At 45.0% G+C, this 25,234-nt stretch overlaps 1 protein-coding gene across 3 annotated transcripts; it reads left to right on the top strand.

The window, feature by feature from the left end:
• Positions 1-1,672: 1,672 nt before the first annotated feature.
• Positions 1,673-23,944, top strand: LOC149320643 (EPM2A-interacting protein 1-like). 3 transcript variants are annotated; one of them, XM_089503277.1, is made up of 7 exons: positions 1,673-1,750; positions 3,237-3,749; positions 5,102-5,213; positions 7,230-7,315; positions 7,520-7,640; positions 15,598-15,738; positions 22,102-23,944. In XM_089503277.1, the coding sequence occupies exons 2-7, from the start codon at positions 3,447-3,449 to the stop codon at positions 23,934-23,936; spliced, it is 2,598 nt and encodes an 865-aa protein (XP_089359403.1). In that variant the 5' UTR covers positions 1,673-1,750; positions 3,237-3,446; the 3' UTR covers positions 23,937-23,944. The 3 variants fall into 3 exon arrangements, with proteins under 3 accessions (XP_089359403.1, XP_089359405.1, XP_089359404.1); XM_089503278.1 differs by having other exon boundaries at positions 1,679-1,763; XM_089503279.1 differs by lacking the exons at positions 15,598-15,738; positions 22,102-23,944 and adding an exon at positions 10,335-10,427.
• The last annotated feature ends 1,290 nt before the right edge of the window (positions 23,945-25,234 follow it).

Here is a 25,234-nt window from a genome sequence, read left to right on the forward strand (position 1 = left end):
TGTCATTTTATGAAGAAAGTGTGAAGTATCTGTCGAAATGGAGCGAGTCTCTCTCTGAACTCAAACATTTTGATTGGCTACTTCTGAAGTCATCAGTTTCATGGGAAGAGGCAGACTGTACTTTTTTGTGGCTAAGGAAAAATAGTTGTTGTACGATTGATGAAGGCAGGTTGTTTGATCAGCTGACAAAACTGAAGGCTTTTCTGACTGAGACTCAAACAGATTCTGACTTGGATACTTTGGCACACAAGAAGTGGGTTTTATTTTTTAAAAGCTGTGTTTCAGAAGAACAATATTCTGAACTTCTGAAGATAGTGCAGTTTTACTTCTCTCTTCCAGGGCATAATGCCAATGTAGAGAGAGTTTTCTCACTGATGAATGCCCAGTGGACTGATGAGAGGAATAGATTAGCTTTGCCATCTATTCAGGCCATTCTGGACATACAATACAATATGGCCAATGAAAGTTGCTCTGATTTTTACAAACTAATGAGCAGCGAAGAAAAATCGAAAGTATCTTGCGAAAGTACACACTTCTGAGAAGTACAGTTGGTGCAAGAAACTTGAAACCGAGGGCCCATCCATATCCACTTCTTGTTAGACCACCTTGATGTGTTAAATATGCATGCCCATGTTAAACCATGTTAAGTGTTAAAACCAAAGGGTTTGGTTATGGAAGCAACTGAAATATGTAAGAGGCCATGTTAAATATATAGCCGTGTTAAATGTTAAACCATGTTAAGTGTTAAACCCAAAGGGTTTGGTTATGGAATAAGCCTCTGAAATATGCAAAAGGCCATGTTAAGTAAAGCCATGTTAAATGCCCAAATGTGCGTCGTGTGTGTTTTGGAATGGAGGGGGGGGGGTTGGCAGAAAGGGAAGTACATTTCTGCCATCTGTCTAGGAATAACGCCCAAATGTCCTCCATTTTGATCATGCCTAAGAAACATGCATTTAGATTAACATTTTTTAAAAACCATCCAATTTTTTGAAATGTCCTCCTATAAAAATGTCCTACATTTGAGGTAACCTTTGTCCTACATTTGTCCCGGTTTGGAGGTCCTGACTTATGGCAACCCTGACTGGCCCTCATCCCCTTCCCTCCACCATTCCCTTCTCCTTTTGTGTCTGTCTTTTAGATTGTCAGCCTGAGGGCAGGGAAACGTCCAATTAAAAATTATAATTGTGAGCCGCTCTCAGAGCCATTACGGCTGAAGGGCAGGGTATAAATACCATGAATAAATAACATAACATTATTATTATTATTATTATTATTAGTATATCTATTTGTATACATGAATTATTACTAGTAAAATGAATTATTACTATAAATGTATTTTTATTGTTACTATAAATATATTATTAGTTGTATAAATGCCTTATTTGTATAAATATATTATTGTTATTATATTTATTGATCCAGTTTTGTTAAAAACATAGGAAAGAGTCGCATTAAGAAGGAATTATTCCACTCTATGAAAAGAACAAAATGCATTGAGAACGACGGATCTGTCTAAACAAAGCCCTTGAAGGGACCCAGCATCCCAAGGCTGGTCCTCCAGGAGGAAACCGAGACCATCTGCCTAGACGGTCCCTCCTTCCGGTTTCCCCGCAGCGCCGCTCTAGGAGCGCTCTCTCGCTGACCCTGACCCGGCCGGAAGGGGCGGGGCCAAGGCGGAGGGCTGGCTTCTCTCTCCTGAGTCCTGAAGAGTGAGCAGCGGGAGAAAGGAAGGAGGCGCCCGGTCTTCGAGGCAAGGCTTGTCGGTGGGCTTCGGGGCGGAAGGAAGGAAGGAAGGAGGCCTCTCTGCTGCCTCCCTTCAGGGAACCCCTCGGGACTGGGCTCCTTGGCGGCTCCATGGTCCCCTTCCCTTCCCTTCCTCCTAAAAGGAGCCCCACAACAGCCCTGCGAGGGAGGCCAGGGAGGGAAGGAAGGCAGGCAGGCAGGTAGACAAGGCCCTGCTGCTGCTGCTTCCGTGGGTCTTTCTCCAGGGATTCCCTCCATTTGAGCCCCCTTCCCTTCCCTCTCTCCAGAGAGAGTCAGAGCCAGAGAGAAGGAAGGGAGGAGGAGGAGAAAGGGTTCCCTCCCCCGGGTCAGGATGAAGCCCCTGCCTCAGGCAGCAAAGGCTCCTTCCAGGGACGAAGGCCCTTGGGCCTCTTCCGCTTCAGGCACCAAAAGAGGAGGCCTTGGAGGCAGAGAGGGAAGGCTGAAGAGAGCAGCATCGCCTTTTCTGCCTCAGAGAGAAAGAAGGGCTGAAAGGAAGGAAAGGGAGCCCAAAAGAGGCAAAGAAGGCAGGGAAATGTTAGGGAGGGAGCGAGAGGGAGGCTGCAAGGAAGGAAGGAAGGAGACCCCTCCCTCCCCCAAGAGAGAATCCCTTGGGACCAGGCTCCTTTGGGCTCCATGGCCCTCTTCTTCCTCTTTCCCAGCAAAGGAGCCCCACAACAGCCCTGCCAGGGAGGCCAGGGAGGGAGGGAAGGGACCTGTTTTTTTGATGTGTTGGCCCCTCTCTCCCCTCCAGAGGATCCCTGGGGACTGGGCTTTTTTGGGGTTCCATGGCCCTCCTTCCCTTTCTCCTGAAATGAGCCCCACAACAGCCCTGCGAGGGTGGCCAGGGAGAAGAAGCAAGGGAGGCAGGGCCCTGCTGCAGCTGCTTCCGTGGGTCTTCCTCCCTGGCTTCCTTCCTTTTGGAGCCCCCTCCCTCCAGAGAGACCCAGAGAGAAGGAAGGAAAGGAGGAAGAGGAGGAGGAGAAAGGGCCCCCACTCTTGGAGTGGATGAAGCGCCTGCCTCAGGCAGCAGATTCAGCTCCTCTTCCAGGGAGGAAGGCCCTTGGGAACAACCGTCCCTTGGGCCTCTTCCTCCTCCTCCACTTCAAGCACCAAAAGGAGGCCTTGGAGGCAGAGAGGGAAGGTTGAAGAGAGCAGCATTGCCTTTTCTGCCTCAGAGAGAAAGAAAGGCTGAAAGGAGGGAAAGGGAAGAAGCCCAAAGAGGAGGAGGAGGAGGAGGAGGCAGGGAAATGTTAGGGAGGGAAGGGCATTGGAAACTACGGTTCCCCCAATTCCCTCACACTGAGCCAGTGCACTTAAACCACTCTCATATTGGATTATTTATGTAGCGTATTTTGGACCTTTCTTTACAGAGGCAAGAAGCACTTTTCAGTTTGGATTTGGCTGTAAAACATCACCTTCTCAAGAGAGTCTTTAGAGCAGCACATTCACATGATGTCTTGTTCTCTTTGTAGGCCTTGGTGTCCCCAGTAATTTCCCCTGAGACAGAATCCAGTAAAAGAGGAATGAGCTTCTCTGCCATCTGGGAAGATGCCCAGCTGCACTGATGGCGAACTAAGTCTGCCATAAATTAGGAGAGAATTTCACTCTGGTCAGTCTAAGGACAGAAGAGAAGAGGCTTGCGTCTTTCCATAGGAGCCACGCAGAGGAGCTTGGAGGAGAAGATGCTCAGTTCTGAGGTCCAGCGCCAGCACTTCAGGCAGTTTGTCTTCCAGGAGGAGGCTTTAGAGCCCCGAAAGGTTTGCAGCCAGCTCCACAATCTCTGCTGCCAATGGCTGAAGCCAGAGAGACACACCAAGGCTGAGATGATGGACCTGGTGATCCTGGAGCAGTTCCTGGCCGTCCTTCCCCCAGAGATGGGGAGCTGGGTTCGAGAGTGTGGAGCGGAGACAACCTCCCAAGCAGTAGCCTTGGCAGAGGCCTTCCTCCTGAGCCAGGCAGAGGAGAAAAAGCCGAAAGAGGAGCAGGTGAGCTCATTACATTCCGGTCATTTTGAGGGGCCATAACCGTTTTTTAAAAGGGATGTTTAAGCTATCTTAAAACAGTCAAGAAAGATGCCCTGCTGGTCAGTCAAAAGCAGATCAAGGAGTAGGGATACAGCCTGTGTTGAATGGGATTGCCTATCCCCAGAAGACACAGTTTGCAGCCAGGTTTAGGTCCAGTACATACTGCAGAAATAATCTAACTTGAGACCACTTTCACTCCCTCGTTTTAGTTCTAAGGAATTCTGGGAATTGTAGGCAGTTTACAGACCGCCCATTTGCGGCAGTCTGTACCCGCCCCTTTCCCCAACAGATCGGGGACTCAGCTGGTATAGTGGCAGCTTCCCCATGGCCGCTTCCCCACGGCCTGGAAAGGGGTGCCCATGGGGCTTTATGCCCCAAGGACACCCAACAGCGGCGGGGAAAGGGCCCCTTTCTCAATTGTGTTGCTGGCACGGCCATGTAAAGGCTGTGCCAGTGACATAAACCCATGTGGAGGCAGTGCCCATGTGAACAGGGTGCCGCCATTTTGTACATACTCTGTACGTACTCGGGTTGCGGGTTTTATTGCATATCAATAAAAATATTTGGCTTATTTAGCATGTGCATTTTCATTCTCACATTCATGTATTTTCATGCATTAATTTTTCATAAGGAAATAATATTATTCAAATTTGAACAGCTTTAAGTAAATGCAATATTTAACTTGAGGTATGTTTAAATTTTGCTCATAAAAAAGTTTGAGAAGAGGAGGAGGAGGAAGGATCAGGGCCTCAAGTCTTAAGCCCCAATTGGGCACCACCCCACAGTTTAAGACCCATTGCTGGTAAGCTCTCCTGGCTTTGGTTCAGGCTATATTCTCCCATATGAGTGTGCTCCACCTTCCTCATGGTCATATCTTATGGGAACGAGGGATAGAGCACTCTCAGTGGCTGCCCTTGGGATCTGGATCGCCTTTTCTGGGGAGGTTAGACTGAGTCCCTCGCAGATGAAAAGAGCTTTCTGAAAACTTAGTGAAATCACTTTTAGTGTGGTGCTTTTCTGTTGTTTAATTCTTGTCTTATATTCTCTTTTGATAGTTTCAATTCAATACATTATTTTAAAAATATTATTTGTGTATATATTTATATTTGTGTTTTTTTGTACTTGTCCTAGTTACTGTAAACCCCTGTCAAACCCTGTCCCCTCCCAAAAGGATACAAATGAATGAAATCATCATTGTCATCATATAAAGCTAGGCATCCCATACCAGCTTTTTTCTGGAAAGCATCTAAAGTAAAGATGACGTACCATAACACCTTGTCCTCTTTTCTTTTCATAATTCTTCTCTGCTGCAGGACTTGTTTGCAGAAGAGATGCCTGAGGTAAAGAAGTATCTTTCTGAATCCAGTCAAGGGCATCATCCCAAGTGGATCATGCAGGACAGAGAAGGAAGGTCCTCCTCAATAAGTAAGGACTAAGAGTCTAGTTTCCTGCTTGATTTACGTCTGAAATATCTGGGCTTTATGGCTTACAGCACTTGAACCATTTTATATAGCCTAACCAGCACTTTGAAATTAGATGCATGTCTCAGTTAACAAAGTCTCTGACTGAAGTATATTTTAAATCAGGGGACGGTAACCTCCGGCCCGCGGAGGCCTTACCTCCTGCCCCTGCCGCCCCCGCCACCGATTGTGGCTTTCGCTGCTCCCGGTCGCCGCCATTTTTTGCAAAATGGCGGTGAAATCTCGCACAACCACCCCGTGTCGCCTAGACGCGAAGTCTTGCGCAACTTCTGCGGGCCCTGAGAGGCCCGATGCGGCCGCTGGAGCCCTCAAACAGGGCTCCGGCAGCGGGCCTCTGAGAGGCCCGTTGCCGTCACTGGCGCCCTCCAAGAGGGCCCCGGCAATGGCAATAGGGCCTCCCAGAGGCCCGCATCGGCCACTGGAGCCTTCTTGGAGGGCCCCAGCGACGGAAAAAGCTGGCGGCCCCCACTGGCTTTTATGCCGGCCTCTGACGGTGCCTAGGGCCGCGTCGGGGGTGCCAAAAATGGGGAGGCCTGGCCGCCGGAGGGTGGAATCTCCGCCCCCGGCATGCGGCCCCGCCCCAGATGATGGAAGCTCCACCCCTGGCACGCGGCCCCGACCCCAGAGGGTGGAAACTCCAACCCCCGGCTTCGGACCCCCAGTCGCCTGAGGGACAGCAACCCGGCCCCCCGGCTCAAAAAGGTTACCTACCCCTGTTTTTAATGGACTTTTTATGCCTATCCAGCCTGCCTTTTTCTTCTAATCCTCTGTGTAACTAGGTTTTTAAAGCAACATTGGCACTGAGAGGATATTGAAGGAGAACTATAGACTTTCAATATCAAGTAAAGTTAGCATGTCTGCAGAAAACAATGCAATAAAGTTTGATGTGGGAATGAGTGGAATTCTTTACTAGCCTGTCCTATTGTAGTGGTGCATGCTTGCCTCCAGAAAGCAAGCTAAATGGCAGCTTCCACCAGGTTCTCTTATTGATCCTGTGTGACCAGCAAAACAAAGAAAAGGGAGATAAGCTAGCTTCACGAGGTCCCCTTGTATATTTTAAAAGTGCAGCGATCTGTATGTCTGGCTATCAAAATGGAGATCATAAGAAGCATAGAAGCTATTGACCTCTTCAGTTCTTCCCCTCAAAGGATCTCCAAGAGATTAGAGAAGGGGATTGTTCCTTTTTTTGATAGGAGATATTACTGTATCTTAAATCTTGCCCTTACAGGCAATTTGGCATGGGCACATTTTCGTAGCCATCTGCTCCACATTATACAGCCAAAATTTACTGTAGTTCCTTCCTCATCCAGCCAGCCTTTAGGGTGAGCAAGAACAGTTATGCCTGCTGGAAATTTTAAAGCTTTTAGGCATCTTTTTCCTTTGCTTAAGTCTTTTATGTCGTGTGTTACATGCCCCTACGCTTTATGCTTAACTTGTACACAGGTCATACCAAAATATCCCAAACCCTGCCCTTGATTTATACATGTGGTTGACTTATGCACATATTTATACAATAATGCCTAGAAACAAATCTGCTTGATTACCTGATGTATACCTATGTATGTTCATCAGGGAGAAAAGGTGAATGGAAGGGCTGCTTTATTGGGATGATGTCCTCATTATCAGAAAGCTCCAGAGTCCACCTTCAGTCCTCTCTCTTCTCTATGCAGGGAAGAACCAGGCACCAGGACTTCTTTCAACTCCTCTCTGTTCTCTTCTCAACTAAATTTTGGTCCTTCACGTTTGTTAACAGTTTTGAGGCTGTTTAATTTGCTATGGGATGCTTGCCTACTTGCTTTGCATATATTTATTAACAGGTATTTGTTCCCCATGCCGAGTTCAGAATTACTGTGATTCTATGCTGACTTCCTAGTTCTTTTTGTGCACACACATAGAGCCTTGAAGGAGGAAGAATACAGAAGGTTTAACAACATTCTCTTTCCTTCTCTGTTCCTCCCAGGAGGTGGAATAAGAACTGGACCTATATGTATAAGCACATCTCTTCATCCTGATGGACTCAGAACAGATTCTGCAAGACTAGACCAGGTGGGGAACAGGATCTCAAGTGAGCCAAGAAAAGGGTGGACTAAGCGCTCCTCTTCCTTTGACTGCTCTCTGGTCCCCACAGAATCTTGTTTTCCCCTTCATTGTTTCCATCAAACATGACACTTTAAGGGGCCTAGGGGTGGCATTCTGTAAGGAGTTCAGTTTCCTTGATCAGTCTGAAGCAATATGATTCTGTTTCATCAGGTGACCTTTGAGGATGTGGCTGTGTATTTCAAGGAGGAGGAGTGGGCCCTGCTGGACCCAGGCCAAAGGGCCCTTCATCGGGAAGTGATGGAGGAGAATCTGCGGATCCTGTTCTCTCTAGGTAAGGCTCCCTCTTTCTTGTGGTTGAACAGCTGACAAGTGCTGTAGAGTAACCCCGAGACTCCTAAACGTGGACCATTGAATGGGATGTTGGGAGTCCCACTAGCAGTATCCCCTCCAAGGGCCTGATCTGCCTTTTGCAACTGTCGCTGTGGCCCCATCTAGCCACTCTTAAAATGACAGGATTGTTTAAGGGCAAGTGAGAAGGCAGAAGGAGAAAGCAGCCACACCTTGCTTTCTTGTCCCACTAGGTATCTAAGTCCCTTTGCTCTCATTGAATCCTCAAAAGATAGAAAGGCATAATGTTTCAGTGAAGGGAGGACATGAAAGAAGTGGCTGCCATCACTTGCCCAGCCTTTCCTTGAAAGAGAAGAAGAAAGCCAAGTCCTGGTATGGAGGAAAGAGCTAGTTAGTTTCAATGGAGAATCAGCATTACAGTGCATCTTCAACTGAGATATTAATCAAAACCTAATTCAAAAAGGTATTCTCCTGGGCTCCATTGTTCTTCCTGTGCCTTCAAGTCATTTCCAACTTAGAGTGACAACTTACAATCTCTTATTCCTCCTTAAACTAGTTGTCAGTCTTACCTTAATAAAAAGCCCTGCTCCTGTCTTTTCCTCAGCATTATCTCCTACCTACAATCACCAGACACCTCTTTGTGTCAGAGGTCTAGGCATAAAAAAGACTAACCAGGAAAGTCATATACTTGTGAATATCCATAAATTGCATATTTACAAGTACCAGACTTTCCTGGTTAACGTTTTTTGTCATTTAATTTGGAGACTTTCTGTGAGTAAAGGTTACATTACCCTAAATGACTCTTTTAAAGGTATTGGAACTGTGGTGTTTATTTCAGTGTCCAAATAGGATGTTGTAGTTGGTAGTGTGTTTCTGAATAATTTAACACAGAGATAATATTAGTATTAGTGATTATATGAAAACAAACTGTAACCTTTGTTATATCAATAATAATATCTCTTTATCAAGTTCTAACTCAATAACCCTTTAGTTATATCAAGTTTTAGATCACTAGCCTATTATATAACAAATAGTATCCCTTTCAGGTAATATTTCCTCTGAATCTACTATCACCACACACAATCCCAGCCCCTCCCATCTGAAGCTGGTGGCTCAGACCTCTCTTCAACCTCTCTCTGAGGTTTCTCTCTGCTAACTCTCCTCTTTAAACTGACAGATTTTCTCTTCACAGAGTACTTACCTTTCCCATATGCTTCCACTGGAATAGATTGGACGTTTTATCTACAAACCATTCCTGTCAAGTTTGATTGCTGCTTGCCAGGCAGATGTTCCAAAGGGTCTCCTTCACACTTCCCCCCTTGGAAATCATTCTCTGTACAGCAATGATTTAGGTCTCCTAAAGAAATCTCAACAAAGAGGAAAGAGTTTTAACGATTCAATAACTTACCCAAATTCCTTTCTTAACATTACCCTTGGAACTCCATCACTCTCCTCTTGTACCATCCATGGATATACTTATTCATTCAAATGTTTTTCATTACACATCAGTACTTATCTTCATTCCCTCTTTGGGTTGCCTAGAGAGTGCATCAGCTGCAACATTTTTTTGAGTTTAAATATGTTGCCTATTGAAATCAAAATCTTGGAGAAAGAGACTCCATTGTAGTAGTTTCCCATTTTTATCTTTAATGTGATTCAACTAACACAGGGGTGAATGGTCTGTTCATAACACAAACCTTCCCATAGATAAGATTTCAATTTCTATAAAGCCCAGACCATTGCTGAGCGCTCCTTCATTGTGGCCAGATGTTTCTCCTGCGGCAACAACATTTACTCACAAACATGACAGGATGCTGCTGCCCATCTGTACCTGTACAATGCGCCCACACTATATGCAGACGTATTATAAACGACTTTCATCTTAGACTGAAGCCACGCTACAATACAATGAATGGTGCTCGAGCATATGCGTTATTCACCTTATGTGGTAGTGTGTGTGTGTGTGTGTGTGTCTGGACCAGATTCTAGGTCTAGGTCCAGGTCCACTGTACCTACAAAAGCTCCCTGAGAAGAAATTGTCCAATTTACCTTGACAGGGTAACTTTTTTTGGTCAGCTTTGACAGTGGCACAGCTAGGTAGTGAAATTAGGAATACATGCCCTGTAATACCCCACCAAGCCTCACAGCCCCTCACGGTTGGCCTTTCGCAGGCAGGCAAAGACATTTTTATTTAAACAGGCTTTTAAAGATCTGGAAGGCTTGGTTTTATTGTGGGATGAGAGGGTTGGTTTTAGATTAATTTTAACATTGTAGGTTTTAAAATCTATATTTGTAATTTTTTTATTTTTTGACATTTTTTATTGTACCATTTTAATTGCTGTGTGTTATATTTGTTGTTAGCCACCTTGGGTCCCACTTTGAGAGAAAGGCAGGATAAAAATAGAACAAATAAATAAATAAATAAACCATCAGTGCCCACCTTAAACCAGTCATCCTAATTCAGGGTTTAGGTGGTTGCTTCCTACAATGTATCACAAATACGTAATTTCTGTCTTTCCCACATGACATTTTGGAACTTTGATTGTAAGACCAGTCATCCTAATTCCCTCACGCACTTGCTCCAGGTTCTTCATGTTGTCCTTCCAGGTTTGGCAATACATGCCAATATCTTCAATATAGGCAACCAAAAACTCACCTTGTCTACTTAATATTCTAGAATCATAGCACCATAGAATCATACAGTTGGAAGACACCACAACGGCCATCTAGTCCAACCCCCTGCCATGCAGGAACTCTCAATCAAAGCATACCCAACAGATGGCCATTCAGCCTGAGTTTAAAGGCCTCCAAGGAAGGAGACTCCACCACTCTCTGAGGGAGTGTCTTCATAGAATCATAGAGTTGGAAGAGACCACTAGGGCCATCCAGTCCAACCCCCTGCCATGCAGGAAATCCAAATCAAAGCATCCCTGACAGATGGCCATCCAGCCTCGGTTTAAAGACCTCCAAGGAAGGAGACTCTATCACCCTCCGAGGGAGTTCATTCCACTGTCGAACAGCCCTTACTGTCAGGAAGTTCCTCCTAATGTTCAGGTGGAACCTCTTCTCCTGTAGCTTGCATCCATTGTTCCGGGTCCTGTTCTCTGGAGCAACACAATACAAGCTTGCTCCCTCTTCAATATGACATCCTTTCAAATATTTAAACAGGGCCATCATATCACCTCTTAACCTTCTTTTCTCAAGGCTAAACATCCCTAGCTCCCTAAGTCGTTCCTCATAGGGCATGGTTTCCAGACCCTTCACCATTTTTGTCGCCCTCCTTTGGACATGCTCCAGTTTCTCAATGTCCTTTCTGAATTGTGGCGCCGAGAACTGGACACAATATTCTAGGTGGGGCCTGACCAAATCAGAATACAGTGGCACTATTACTTCTCTTGATCTAGACACTATACTTCTATTGATGCAGCCTAAAATAGCCTTGGCCGTTTTAGCCGCCGCATCACACTGTTCACTCATGTTCAACTTGTGGTCTACTTGGACTCCCAGATCCCTTTCACACGTAGTTTCATTCAGCCAGGTGTCACCCATCCTATATCTGTGCATTTTATTTTTCCGCCCTAAGTGCAATACCTTACATTTCTCTGTGTTGAATTTCATTTTGTTAGCTTTGGCCCAGCTTTCTAGTCTATTCAGGTCATTTTGAATCTTGATCCTGTCCAATGGGGTATTAGCTATTCCCCCTAATTTGGTGTCATCTGCAAATTTGATAAGTATGCTCCCAATTCTGTCATCCAGGTCATTGATAAAGATGTTGAATAGCACTGGGCCCAGGACAGAGCCCTGTGGGACCCCACTGGTCACTTCTCTCCAGGATGAAAAGGAGCCATTGTTGAGCACCCTTTGCGTTTGGCCGGTCAACCAATTACAGATCCATTTAACAGTTCCTTCGTCTAGCATGACATTTTGGAACTTTGATTGTAAGACCAGTCATCCTAATTCCCTCAAGCACTTGCTCCAAGTTCTTCATGTTGTCCTTCCGGGTTTCGCAATACATGCCAATATCTTCAATATAGGCGACCAAAAACTCACCTTGTCTACTTAATATTCTAAGATCATAGGACCATAGAATCATACAGTTGGAAGACACCACAACGGCCATCTAGTCCTGTCATGCAGGAAATCCAAATCAAAGCATCCCCGACAGATGGCCATCCAGCTTCTGTTTAAAAACCTCCAAGGAAGGAGACTCCACTGCACACCGAGGGAGTTTGTTCCACTGTCGAACAGCCCTTACTGTCAAGAGGTTCCTCCTAACGTTGAGCTGGAATCTCTTTTCCTGTAGCTTGCATCCATTGCTCCAGGTCCTAGTCTCTGGAGCAACAGAAAACAAGCTAGCTCCCTCCTCAGTGACATCCCTTCAAATATTTAAACAGGGCTATCCTATCACCTCTTAATCTTCTCTTCTCCAGGCTAAACATCCCCAGCTCCCTAAGTTGTTCCTCATAGGACATGACTTCCAGACTCTTGGACTCTCAGATCCCTTTCAAGTAGACCACAAATTGAACATGAGTCAACAGTGTGATGCGGCAGCTAACAAGGCCAATGTGATTTTAGGCTGCATCAATAAAAGTATAGTGTCTAGATCAAGGGAAGTAATAGTGCCATCCTATTCTGCTCTGGTCAGGCCCCACCTGAAATATTGTGTCCAGTTCTGGGCACCACAATTTAAAAAGGATGTTGAGAAACTGGAGCGTGTCCAAAGGAGGGTGACCAAAATGGTGAAGGGTACACGGGAGCTGTGCCTTAAGATTGCAAAGAGTGATGCTGAACTAGAGTGTTGTGCAGACAGCTCTTTTTCAGAGGAAGGTGACAGGAAATCTGTTAGTGGAATGGTAGTCAAACATGCTGATAATGTAGTAGTATGGAGGAGTAGGAAGCAGACTAGTGTGGCACTTTCCACTGCAGAGGCAGAGTTTGCAGTTCTGTCAGAATTAGCTGGTGAGGCAGGGCAGTTTAGGCAGTTGTTGCAAGACCTAGGAGAAAAATGAAGGGCATGAAGGTGCTTGAAGATTCTCAGGCATGCATTGCTATGGCAGAGGCTGAGAACCTAAAGAGCAGGGCAAAGTACATAAGTGTCAGGTATACAAACGTCAGACGAATGGTACACTCTTACCTCGGGTTACGAACGCGCCGGGATACGAAATTTCCGGGTTACGAAGAAAAAAAAAAATAAAAAATATTTCCGGGTTACGAAGGTTATTCCGGGTTACGAATAACCTTTTGGTGCTTTTTGGCGCTATTTCGCACCAAATCGCGGCTTCTCTGCATTAGCGCCTATGGCTTTCTCGGGTTACGAAGACTTCCGGGTTACGAAAATGGCGCCGGAACGGATTATTTTCGTAACCCGGGGGCCGAGTGTATATGAAAGTGTCACAAGACTTGAGTACTGTGCATCTGAGAGAAACATGACTGGCATATTCACCAAAGCACATTACCTATACAAAAGCATGAGGAAATGGTGACCATGCTTGGCTTAGTGAAAACTGCACTGAACTGTACATACTAAAAAAAGTAACTGTATGTAAACTATGTATTTGTGTTTTCTATTATGTATAATGTAAATAAGATGTGATATCAAAATATTTTGCAGGGGATTGTTGGTGTAATATGACTTTAGACAACAGAAAAATAATTTTGATTGGCAGAGGGGTGAAACAGACAGCCCCAAAGGAGCGACTTACCACCATCCCTTTGAGCACTGGATCAGGGCTGTAGCAACTGTGTAGAATCATAGAATCATAGAATCATAGAGTTGGAAGAGACCACTAGGGCCATCCAGTCCAACCCCCTGCCATGCAGGAAATCCAAATCAAAGCATCCCTGACGGATGGCCATCCAGCCTCTGTTTAAAGACCTTCAAGGAAGGAGACTCTATCACCCTCCGAGGAAGTGCATTCCACTGTCGAACAGCCCTTACTGTCAGGAAGTTCCTCCTAATGTTCAGGTGGAATCTCTTTTCCTGTAGCTTGCATCCATTGTTCCGGGTCCTGTTCTCTGGAGCAGCAGAGAACAAGCTTGCTCCCTCTTCAATATGACATCCTTTCAAATATTTAAACAGGGCTATCATATCACCTCTTAACCTTCTTTTCTCCAGGCTAAACATCCCCAGCTCCCTAAGTCGTTCCTCATAGGGCATGGTTTCCAGACCCTTCACCATTTTTGTCGCCCTCCTTTGGACACGCTCCAGTTTCTCAATGTCCTTTCTGAATTGTGGTGCCCAGAACTGGACACAATATTCTAGGTGGGGCCTGACCAGAGCAGAATACAGTGGCACTATTACTTCTCTTGATCTAGACACTATACTTCTATTGATGCAGCCTAAAATAGCATTGGCCTTTTTAGCTGCCGCATCACACTGTTCACTCATGTTCAACTTGTGGTCTACTTGGACTCCTAGATCCCTTTCACACGTAGTTTCATTCAGCCAGGTGTCACCCATCCTATATCTGTGCATTTTATTTTTCCGCCCTAAGTGCAATACCTTACATTTCTCTGTGTTGAATTTCATTTTGTTAGCTTTGGCCCAGCTTTCTAGTCTATTCAGGTCATTTTGAATCTTGATCCTGTCCTCTGGGGTATTAGCTATTCCTCCTAATTTGGTGTCATCTGCAAATTTGATAAGTATGCTCCCAATTCTGTCATCCAGGTCATTGATAAAGATGTTGAATAGCACTGGGCCCAGGACAGAGCCCTGTGGGACCCCACTGGTCACTTCTCTCCAGGATGAAAAGGAGCCATTGTTGAGCACCCTTTGGGTTCGGCCGGTCAACCAATTACAGATCCATTTAACAGTTCCTTTGTCTAGCCCACATTTTACAAGCTTGTTTGCAAGAATGTCATGGGAAACCTTGTCAAAGGCCTTACTGAAATCAAGATATACTATATCCACAGCATTCCCTTCATCTACCAAGCTGGTAATTTTATCAAAGAAAGAGATTAGGTTTGTCTGGCATGACTTGTTTCTCTGAAACCCATGTTGACTTTTTGTGATTATGGCATTGCCTTCTAGATGTTCACAGACTCTCTGTTTAATGATCTGCTCCAGAATCTTTCCTGGTATTGATGTCAGACTAACTGGACGATAATTGTTGGGATCCTCTTTTTTCCCCTTTTTGAAGATGGGGACAACGTTTGCCCTCCTCCAGTCAGCTGGGATCTCTCCTGTTCTCCAGGAGTTTTCAAATATGATTGCCAATGGCTCCGATATTACATTTGCCAGTTCTTTTAATACCCTTGGATGTAGTTCATCTGGTCCCGGAGACTTAAATTCATTTAGATTAATAAGGTGTACTGCAGCCCTGATCTGGCATTTTGCTGGCTCCAAAAGAAGTGGTAAAAAACTGTGCCTTTTGAAGCTGGCAAAAAGTTGGGTTTGCTGGTGTGACAACAGCTTTTCGTTGTTTCTTCTGCACAGTGTGTTTAAATGCTGCGCCGCAGAAATTGCGTGATTCTGCCTGCCTGCGGGTGGCGTGACGCTGGCATTGGGGCAGAGTCAGGGGGAGTGGTCACCATGCCCCTACTCCAAGCCAATGCCGGTGTTTCTTGCCAGTCTGTATGCCCCAGAGTTCAGTTGGCAGTTGGAAATGTTTGGTTGGCTGTGAGCTATGGCTGGAGCTTTTCTGCTTTGAGTGTGTGTAGACTTAAGTTTGTACTTTGGTGTGAATATCGTTTTTGGCTGTAGCTGGGTAATTTTCCTCCAGACTGCGCCGGTAGTTGGCCTACCTCAAATTTATTACTGGCCATCAGTTTCTTCAGAGGGGGTTTGCCATTGACATCCTCTGAGGCTGAGAGAGTATGACTTGCCCAAGGTCACTCAATGGATTTTCATGGCTGAGGTTTTATACTTGTCTGCTCTAAGTGGTATTCACAGTTGCTTCCATTTCTTTCTGGAGTTCTTAGCAGTACTTTCTTTCTTCCAGGCAATGATGGCCGACTGAATAAGTATGAAGAAGAAACATGCCAAGCATTGTTGCAAAGAGACCAGTGCAACCAGTTAAATGAGAAGAAAAGAAAAACTGATATTAAAAAGAATTGGAGGATCACTCATCCTTATCAGAAAGGTAAAATTTCTGGAACTGGAAGGGGTTTCATTTGGAAAAAACACCTCATTTGTCATCAAAAAACTCACGTAGGTGAGAAACCATTTAAATGCTTGGGTTGTCCAAAAAGTCTCAGTCGGAAGACACATCTCGCTCATCATATAGCAACTCACACAAGAGAGAAGCCATTTAAATGCCATGAGTGTGGACAGCATTGGTCGATACCATCGACCATGGTATCCTTCTGGAACGCCTGGGAGAGTTAGGTATCGGGTGCACTGCACTCCAGTGGTTCCGGTCCTACCTCTCGGGAAGGTCCCAGTCGGTTAGGCTGGGGGATAGTTGCTCTCATAAAAGGGAGCTGACATCTGACGTTCCTCAGGGCGCCATTCTATCCCCTATGCTATTTAATATTTACATGAAGCCACTGGGAGAGATCATCCGGAAGCATAGAGTTCGGTGTTATCAGTACGCTGATGGCACCCAGATCTATCTCTCCATGTCTCCGACTGAAACAGTGACTAAGGAAGGCACCTCTCCTCTGGACTCCTGTCTGGAGTCAGTAATGGGCTGGATGAGGAAAAACAAACTCAGGCTGAATCCAGAGAAAACAGAGGTACTCATGATAGGCACCCCGAATCCAGATAGGGAAATTTGTCACCCTATCCTCGACGGGGTTAAGCTCCCCCTAAAGGATAAAGTTCACAGTTTGGGAGTACTCCTGGACTCATCTCTACAATTATCATCTCAAGTAGATGCAATGTCCAGGAGTGCTTGGTACCAGCTTCGGCTGAAACACCAACTGCGTCCCTGTCTGGATCGAAGGGACCTTGAAACCGTAGTAAATGCACTGGTAACCTCTCGTTTGGATTTCTGTAATGCACTCTACATGGGGATATCTTTGTACCAGGTTCGGAAGCTTCAGTTAGTTCAGAATGCTGCAGCCAGATTGGTCATGGGTACCCGAAGATCGGACCATATAACACCTATATTAAAATCTCTTCACTGGCTGCCTATTAGCTTCTGTGCGCAATACAAAGTGTTGGTCGTTACCTTTAAAGCCCTACATGGCTTGGGCCCGAGTTACTTGAGGGAGCGCCTCTCCCTACATAATCCCCCCTGCGCCCTCAGAACATCTGGGACATATTTACTTGAATACCCCAGGGTAAAATTAGTAACAACTTATTAGAGAGCCTACACGGCGACAGTTCCTTCTCATTGGAATGCTCTCCCTGAAAAGATCCGGCTATGTTCCACACTGGAAGCCTCCAAGAAGGCTTTGACAACGCATCTTTTTCAGATAGCATACCCCCCTGATTCTCTTTAGAGATAGAATACCCTAATTAAGATCTGGATATCCAACCAGAACTGATAGTTTTTAAATTGATTTGTATATTAAGGTTTCGAGTTTGGAGTCAATGGAGTTTTTAATCATGAAGCCTACACCTGGAAGATGTTTTTCAGTTTTGGTTTTGCCAGACCAGTAGAGTGGTTTACTGGTCTACTGGTCAGATGTCAGACTAACTGAACGAAAATTGTTGGGATCCTATTTTCCCCCTTTTTGAAGATGGGGACAACATTTGTCCTCCTCCAGTCTGCTGGGACTTATCCTGTTTTCCAGGATTTCTCAAAGAATATTGCCAATGGCTCCAAGATTACATTTTCCACTTCTTTCAATCCTTGGATGTAGTTCTCCTTACTTATTCTGTGCTGAAGTTCCCCTATTCTGTCCTCTGCTCCATTTGCCTCAGGTTGAGCCCCCTTTTCCTTTTGTGTGAAGACTGAGGCAAATAAGATGTTGAGTAACTCTGCCTTTTCTCTGTTCCCTTGTTACAATTTCTCCATCTTCTTCATGCAGTAGTCCTACCATTTTCTTCTTCCTTTTGGTATGGACAAAAAAGCCCTTTTTATTGTTCTTTAACCTCTCTAGCAAGCCTGAGTTCATTCTGCGCTTTAGCTTTCCTGACTTTACCCCTATACTTGCTAGCCTTTGTTTGAATTCCTCTTTAGTGATTTCCCCCACTTCCCATTTCTTATGCGTCTCTTATTTAAAACTAAGCTCAGTTGAAAGTTCATTAGTCATCCAGCCCGGTTTCTTCAGACACCTCCCATTTTTGTTCCTCGTTGGAACAATTTGAGATGGTGCCTTCAGTATCTCCCTTTTGAGAAACTCCCATCCATCCTGAACTCCCTTCTCCTTTAGTATTCCTGACCATGGGTTACCCCAGTGTTTCCCTAAGGTTATTGAAAACAGCTCGCCTAAAGTCTAGAACATGTGTCTCTGACTATGCCCGGCTTCTCCTTTCCACTGTATAACAAAGTCCAGGAGAACATGATCACCCGCACCACCACTTGCACCCCATTTACCTCATCATCTTTTTTGGTTAGGATCAGATCTAAAATAGCTGACCCCTTTGTTGCCTCTTCCACCTTTTGGACAATGAAATTGTGTTCGAGGCAAGTGAAGAATTTGCTAGACCTCAGGGTTTTGGCTGATTATGACTTCCAGCAAACATCAGGATAGTTGAAATCACCTATCTTTACTACACCTCTCCTTTCTGAATGTGTGGTCATCTGTTCTAGAAATACACCATCAAATTCCTCAGTCTGACTTGGGGGGTCTGTAGTAGACTCCCATATTAACATTCCTGTTGCTTCCTTCCCCTTCAATTGTTATCCAGATGCTCTCTACCTGGCTTTCAGGATTTAAGTCCTGGATCTCTTCACTGGTGTAAACATCCCTGACATATAATGCTACTCTTCCTCCTTTTCTGTTTGGCCTATTTCTCTTGAAAATATTATGCCTCTCTATTCCTACATTGCATTAATGAGACTCATCCCACCAGGTTTCAGTGATGCCTTTTAAATTTTACTGGCTTTGTTGTGCTAGAAGTTCAGGTTCATCTTGCTTATTTCCCACACTGTGCATTAGTGTAGAGACAACTAAGACCATGGGTCCCCCCCCCCCAATGCCTGTGTATCTCCCACTGTTGGGTCCTTGCACTATTTACTATTTACCTTGTTTTCTCTTTGACTTTGACTAATATCACCAGCCCATGATGTACTCCTGCCTTCCAAAATACTGTCTTCCTTTCCCACATGACTATTGGCAAAAACGTTTCTGCCAACTGTTGTTTGATGCAACCCATCTCTTCCTAGAAATCCACCCTCATGGAACTGCAGCCTATGATCGAAGAATCCAAATTGTTCTTGGCGGCCCGTTCTGCAGAGCTATTTCCCAGTAGATAAAAGCCCCACATCCTGTAGTTTGGGTTATGCTCTTCCCACTCACTCCAACAGGCAAGAAATAAAAAGAGAGACCTTCTGGTGACTCCATATGGATAGAGCTAACCCTAGAAGGCCAGTCGTACAACAGCCGAATGCTCCAGAAAAAACATAAACATAAGCCAGCCATAAGACACAGGAGGAGGGGTTAGTACCAGGGCCCTCTCTAAGCAGCCACCAAGGCACCTTTGCCAGATCTAATGCTCTCGCTCAGGGCAGGCATTGCCAGGAGGCCTCTGCCATTGCCACTGCAAGCACTATGCCTACCATAAGATCTGGAACTCTGCCAGGAGGGCAGATGGGGGATAAGCTCTTGGTCTCCCCCTTCCTTCCTATCTCTGGCCCCAATGCCACCCAAAATCCCAACAGGTGTGGGAGATCCTATTGCAGCCTGAGAAACACATAGTAGTGTTGGCAAGGCTCCTGCACATTCCCTTTTGATTCTTATAATGAGATGGTGTGTAAGGAGGCAAAGGCCCCTCCTCCGTCATGTACAGTCACCATCTTGGTTCCATAGCTATAAAAGAAGCTATACAGGTCCCAGCAGTCTTTTTGGCTGCCACAGAGCATCCCACAAGAAAAACAGAAAATGGCTTCATGTCCTCACCAAAGGGAGCATGGCCTCTGCCACCCACTTCTAAACAGAGGGTGGAGGGCCATCGGTCTGGTGTGCTTTGATTGAGAGTTCCTGCATGGCAGAATGGGGTTACACTGGATGGCCCTGGGGGGTCTCTTCCAACTCTGATTCTATGATATTCAAAGAGAGCAGTTGGGGCGCTTGGCCTCTCATTTCCATCAGAGATTGTCCTTTCTCAGGAGGGAGACATATCTCAGGTAAATGGGGAACCATGTGCCACACCAGCCCCCTCTGCCCTTCCCAGCTACCAATGCAAGTGGGAAGGGAGTTGAGGAGCAAGCCAGCTTCTATAATGCAGCCAGGTTACTATAAAGCCTGTCTGAAGTTGAAAGGGGTAAGTTTCTCAGTCCCAGTTTCAGATTGGGGCTGTTTCAAACATAAATAAAACAGAATGCCCTGTGAATACCAGGGCTACACTACAGGCCATATGCAGCTATCTACCCATGGTTAGAAATGGTCTTCAGTCACTGCTAACTTAAGAGCAGTTTCCTCACTGCCTGGAAGAAGCTACTGTCCAAGCAGTCTCTCTTGATGGGGCAAATAAAGGAGGGGAGAGCCCCCACAGCAACAAGTCTGAGGGCTCAGATTTACAAGAGATACTGGTTAACTGTTTCTGGTGTTCATTTTATTACTGTTAGCCTATGAGGTTTGAGTTGTGCTGTTTCTGCTCACCCCCCTCTCCTTTTTACCAGGGCAGAGGAGATGCCTGGAAACTAATTCAACAAGGGAGGGGGCTAGGTATAAAAGCCACATGATGACTTTTCTTCCCTCCTCATGGGCCTCCATCCCTGCCTCCATTAGGGCCAGAGCCTTTTTGCCTTAGCTGGAAGAGCCTAAGACAGGGGTCGGCAATCTACGGCCTGCACACCGGGTCTGGCTCGGAGAGGCGACAGGACCGGCCTCAGCCCAGTCCTGCCGCTGATTGCCACCCCTGCTGCTTTTTTCCACGCCGCTGCCATTTTAGAAAAAATGCAGCCACCCTGGCCCTTCCCACTGCTCAGAGCGGCTGCGTGCCGCCAGCCCAGCTTTCCTGCTGCTTGGGGATCAGAGCGGCTGTGCGCCAGAAGGCCCTGCGCTTTTGCAGTGAGCTCTGCCCCTTAGCTCTATATATAGAGCTGGGGTGTGCTGTGCTAGACGAGTTTTGGAGAGTGCAGAATTTGTGGAGATTGCGGAGAGTGTTGAGTTTGTGGAGAATGTGGAGAGTGTGTAGTTCAAGGACTTTGTGGAGAGTGTGGAGTTTGTGGAGAGTGCGGAGTTTGTGGAGAGTGCAGTAGGAGAGGAAAGAAAAAGAATCTGTGTCTGAGTCTACACTACAGCACCAGAAAGGTAAGTAAACTCAAGCATTCCCTCTTGCAGGGAGAAGTTGCTATTATTGTTGTTGCTACTGCTGCTGTTGCTTTCTGCTGAGCATTTGCACTCCCTTGGGGGTTGGGGGGGGCTGGGTGTGTGGGTTTCTTTTTCTGTGTGGTTTTGGCAGGATTTAGCAATGAAGCCAATTGCCAGCATCTTCCTCTCAGGCTGTGAGAATGTGACTTGCCCAAAAGCACTCTGTCTCCACGCGAAGACCCTTCCTTCCTTTGAGTAAGCGGAGGAGAGAGGAGGCAGCCTCCTGCCATGTTGTTATTATTGTGTGCCTCCATTTCCAACTTACAGAGACCTTCAGGCAAAACTATCATGGGGCTTTCAGGCCCAAAACACACTTTGCAGAAATAATCCACTTTGAGGCCACTTTAACTGCCTTAGCTTAGTGCCAAGGAATCCTGGGAATTGTAGTTTATTGTGGTGCCACAGCTCTCTGACAGAGGCTAAATGTCTCACGAAACTACAGTTCCCAGAATTTCCTAGCATTGAGCCAGGGCAGTTAAAGCGCTCTCAAACTGGATTATTTCTGCTTCATGTTTTGGACCTCAGAGGGGACTTTTTGCCTTTGCCATTGTCTTCTCCTGAGGCTGAGAGAGTGTGACTTGCCTCTATTTTTGTGTGCTTTCAAGTCTTTCCCAACTTAGGGCAACTCTGATTTTCTTCACATGAGGTTTGGGTTTGCTGAAGGCTGAGAGAGTGTGACTTGTGTGTGTGATGCCTTCAAGTTGCTTCCAACTTATGGCGTCCCTAAGCAGAAAATATTACAGGGTTTAGGGTTGTATCTTTGAATTCTGCCACTTTAATCCATTATGACTTAATTCTAGCTGTACTTGTGTCCTTCTGATAGACTTTCCATGACAAACTGCATAACACACAGTAGGGACAGAAGATTGAACTAAAGAGGCATTAGTTTTATCCAGTTTTTCATATGTTATTGTTCTTGTCTAAAATTGTGCCCAAATTTACCAAATTGTTTTCTGAAGAATCCCAGTGCATTTCAAGTCTCTGCTCATTATCATGGAAATAGATTTTATAGAAAGATAGACTTCCTTGAGCTAAATAATTCTCTAATTAATTAATTATGTACTTAATTTGGACAGCCAGCCAGCCAGCCAGCCAGATGTCCAAAAAGGCTGCCGATAAGAGGAAGATCGACGCGGAATGTAGGGTATTCAACCCGCAGTGGACAGAAGATTACTTTTTCATTGAGCACAAGGACAAAGCTGTGTGCTTGATATGCCAGAGTACAGTGGCTGTGTTCAAGGTATACAATTTGCGTCGACACTATCAAGCGCATCATAAAGATACATATGATGGTTTCGTTGGACAAGTGAGAAAAGATAAAATATCAAGACTTAAAACTCCATTGACAAGCCAGCAAAATATTTTTGTGAACCAGAAGCAGCAAAACATTGTGTCCGTGCGAGCAAGTTATGAAGTTGCCCAGGCAATAGCGTCTGCTGGCAAATCATTCATGGAGGGAGAATTTGTTAAAGACTGCCTTCTTAGAGTTGCCAAAGTGATGTGCCCAGAAAAGGCCGATGTATTTAATACAGTGAGTCTTTCAGCACATACAATTACACGAAGGGTTGAAGAACTGGGAGACAATTTGAAGCAGCAATTGCAAAACTCTGCAAAAAACCTTTCCTACTTTTCCTTGGCACTCGACGAAAGTAACAATATTCATGATTCTGCACAACTTCTGATTTTTATTCGTGGGATAAATGACAATTTCGAAGTTACAGAAGAGCTTGCTGCACTGCAAAGCATCAAAGGGACCACAACAGGAGAAGATATCTATGAATTGATTTGCCGGACTGTTAATGGTTTGGAGCTGGACTGGGCTAAACTAGCCAGTGTGACAACCGATGGCACTCCTAGCATGGTGGGATCTAAGAGAGGAGTAATTTCTCGCATTAACCAAGAGATGGAAAAACATAACCATTCTCAGCCAATAGCCATACACTGCCTCATCCACCAACAGGCGCTGTGTAGTAAATCACTGAAGTGGGACTCTGTTATGAAAACTGTGGTATCTTGTGTTAACTTCATTAGAGCTAATGCATTGAACCACAGACAATTTCAGGAATTTCTGTCTGAGGAAAATGCTGACTGTGAAGATGTTCGTTACCACACAGAAGTGCGTTGGCTGAGTCGAGGGAAAGTTTTGAGACGTTTCTATGACTTACTGCCAGAGATTGCAGCTTTTCTGGTTTCCAAAAACAAAGAAGTACCAGAGCTCAATGATGCAGAATGGAAATGGCACCTTGCCTTTCTGACAGATGTAACAGAGTTCCTTAATGGTCTCAATGTGGAACTTCAAGGAAAGGGGAAGCTCATCTGTGATATGTATGCATCTGTGAAATCATTTGAACTAAAATTAGGCCTCCTCATCAAACAAGTGAATGAGGGACATTTCAGCCATTTCCCAACTACTCAAAATCTGTCAGCAGAAAAACCATCGGTTACATTCCCAACAAAAACATGTGTGGAGTCGCTGGAAAAGTTACAAAGCGAGTTCCAAGCTAGATTTAAAGAGCTTCATCTCCATGAACAGGACATACAGCTTTTCCGAAACCCATTTTCTATTGACATTGAAAATACGGATTCAATTTACCAAATGGAACTGTGTGACCTGCATAGTTGTGACCCTCTGAAAGATGCATTCAAGTCAAGCAGCCTTCTAAATTTCTATGCATCTCTTCCCTCTGAGAAATACCCTAATATCAGGAACCATGCACTCAAAATGGCAACCATCTTTGGCAACACTTATGTCTGTGAACAGACTTTTTCCTGGATGAAACATCTGAAAGCACCAGCCAGATCCAGACTAACTGATGAACACTTGCATCACTTGCTACGAATAGCAGTGACAAATATGGATCCAGACTTTGACCATCTCATTAGCCAGAAGCAGGCCCACAGTTCCCATTAAACATTGTTATTTATTACAGAATTAAGTTTCTTTATTTAACTTTACTTGTTCTTGTTCTTTATTTAGATATTGTATATGTTCCCATTTTGTTTTTTACTTCAAAATATGATGTGTGCAGTGTATGTAGGAATTATTTTTTATTATTTTATTTAAATTTTCTAACAGTTATTTATTTATTTATTTATTGGCTTCGGTCTCCCAGTTGTCTGAGGGACACCAACCCGGCCCCCGGCTCAAAAAGTTTGCCTACCCCTGGCCTAAGACATAAGATAAGCATATGGTTCTACCTCCCTTGTGCAAACTGGTGTCAGCCTTAGCACTTCTCAGTAAGAGCATAAGCTTTAACAATACAGATTCATTGAAAGTCTAATAAACAGGGTGACTCAAGCAAGGAGAAGATACTTCCCTCCTCTCAGCAGATCTCTAATGCTTACACAGTGAGGATCTTTGAGAAAATCATATCATATGGGGTGATAGATATATTGGATTAATGTGATCAACTAAGCTCCACTTAAGGGGCAAAAGGGTGTCCAAGTCCCTGTTATAAAACACAGGGAACCTCAGTCAGCCTCAGGAGAGCTGGCTCCCCTCTCTTTTCCTTCTTTCAAAGGAGAGATGTCTGTTAAAGGGAAGAAACAAAAAAACAGTTTCTTCTATGAGATGGTTCTCACTAATAGAGGGGGTTAAGGAAAATTCTTAATCAGAAACAAACAGACAAACAGTCTCCTCTCCATCCCAGGAGAACCCCCCCCCCTTCCTCCATTTTAAAACAATAAAAACAGGTTTTTCTGCTAAGGGGTTGCTTCAAATCCCAGACAGGCATCCTGTAGAGCTGTGAGGAGATTGCCACAAAAGAAGAACACAATTACCTGTTAACTAGTTTAAATAGTTACATTTTAAATAAGGAAGCCTGCTGATGAGCTTGCCATGCAACTGGTCCCTGGCTTGGTAGACCTATTGTGACAAGGTCTATCATGCATATGATGAATTGGACTCAATGCCATGAAGATTCATGCTGCCAGTCTCTTTTTTAGTTGGTCTCAAGGTGCTACAAGATGCCTTTGCATACTATTGTTATAAGGTTAGCCACTTTGTTGGTGGGTGTCCTTCCCAGACTTGGTTTTCATGGCAAAGTCTGGTTCAAAGAACACCAAAGAACACTTCCTTCTTCTGAGGTTGGAAAAATGGACTTGCCTTGTTTTCTGCTAGCACACATGCTCAGATCTAATATAACCATGTAGCATAAAGCTCCATATAGGGAGTTACAGCCAGCCCTCTGTATACTCACAGCTTGTAAA

This window comes from Sceloporus occidentalis, unplaced genomic scaffold, assembly GCF_023333645.1.
Source record: "Sceloporus occidentalis isolate IW3139 unplaced genomic scaffold, rSceOcc1.0.p SCAF_1, whole genome shotgun sequence".
Classification (NCBI taxonomy): Eukaryota; Metazoa; Chordata; class Lepidosauria; order Squamata; family Phrynosomatidae; genus Sceloporus; species Sceloporus occidentalis.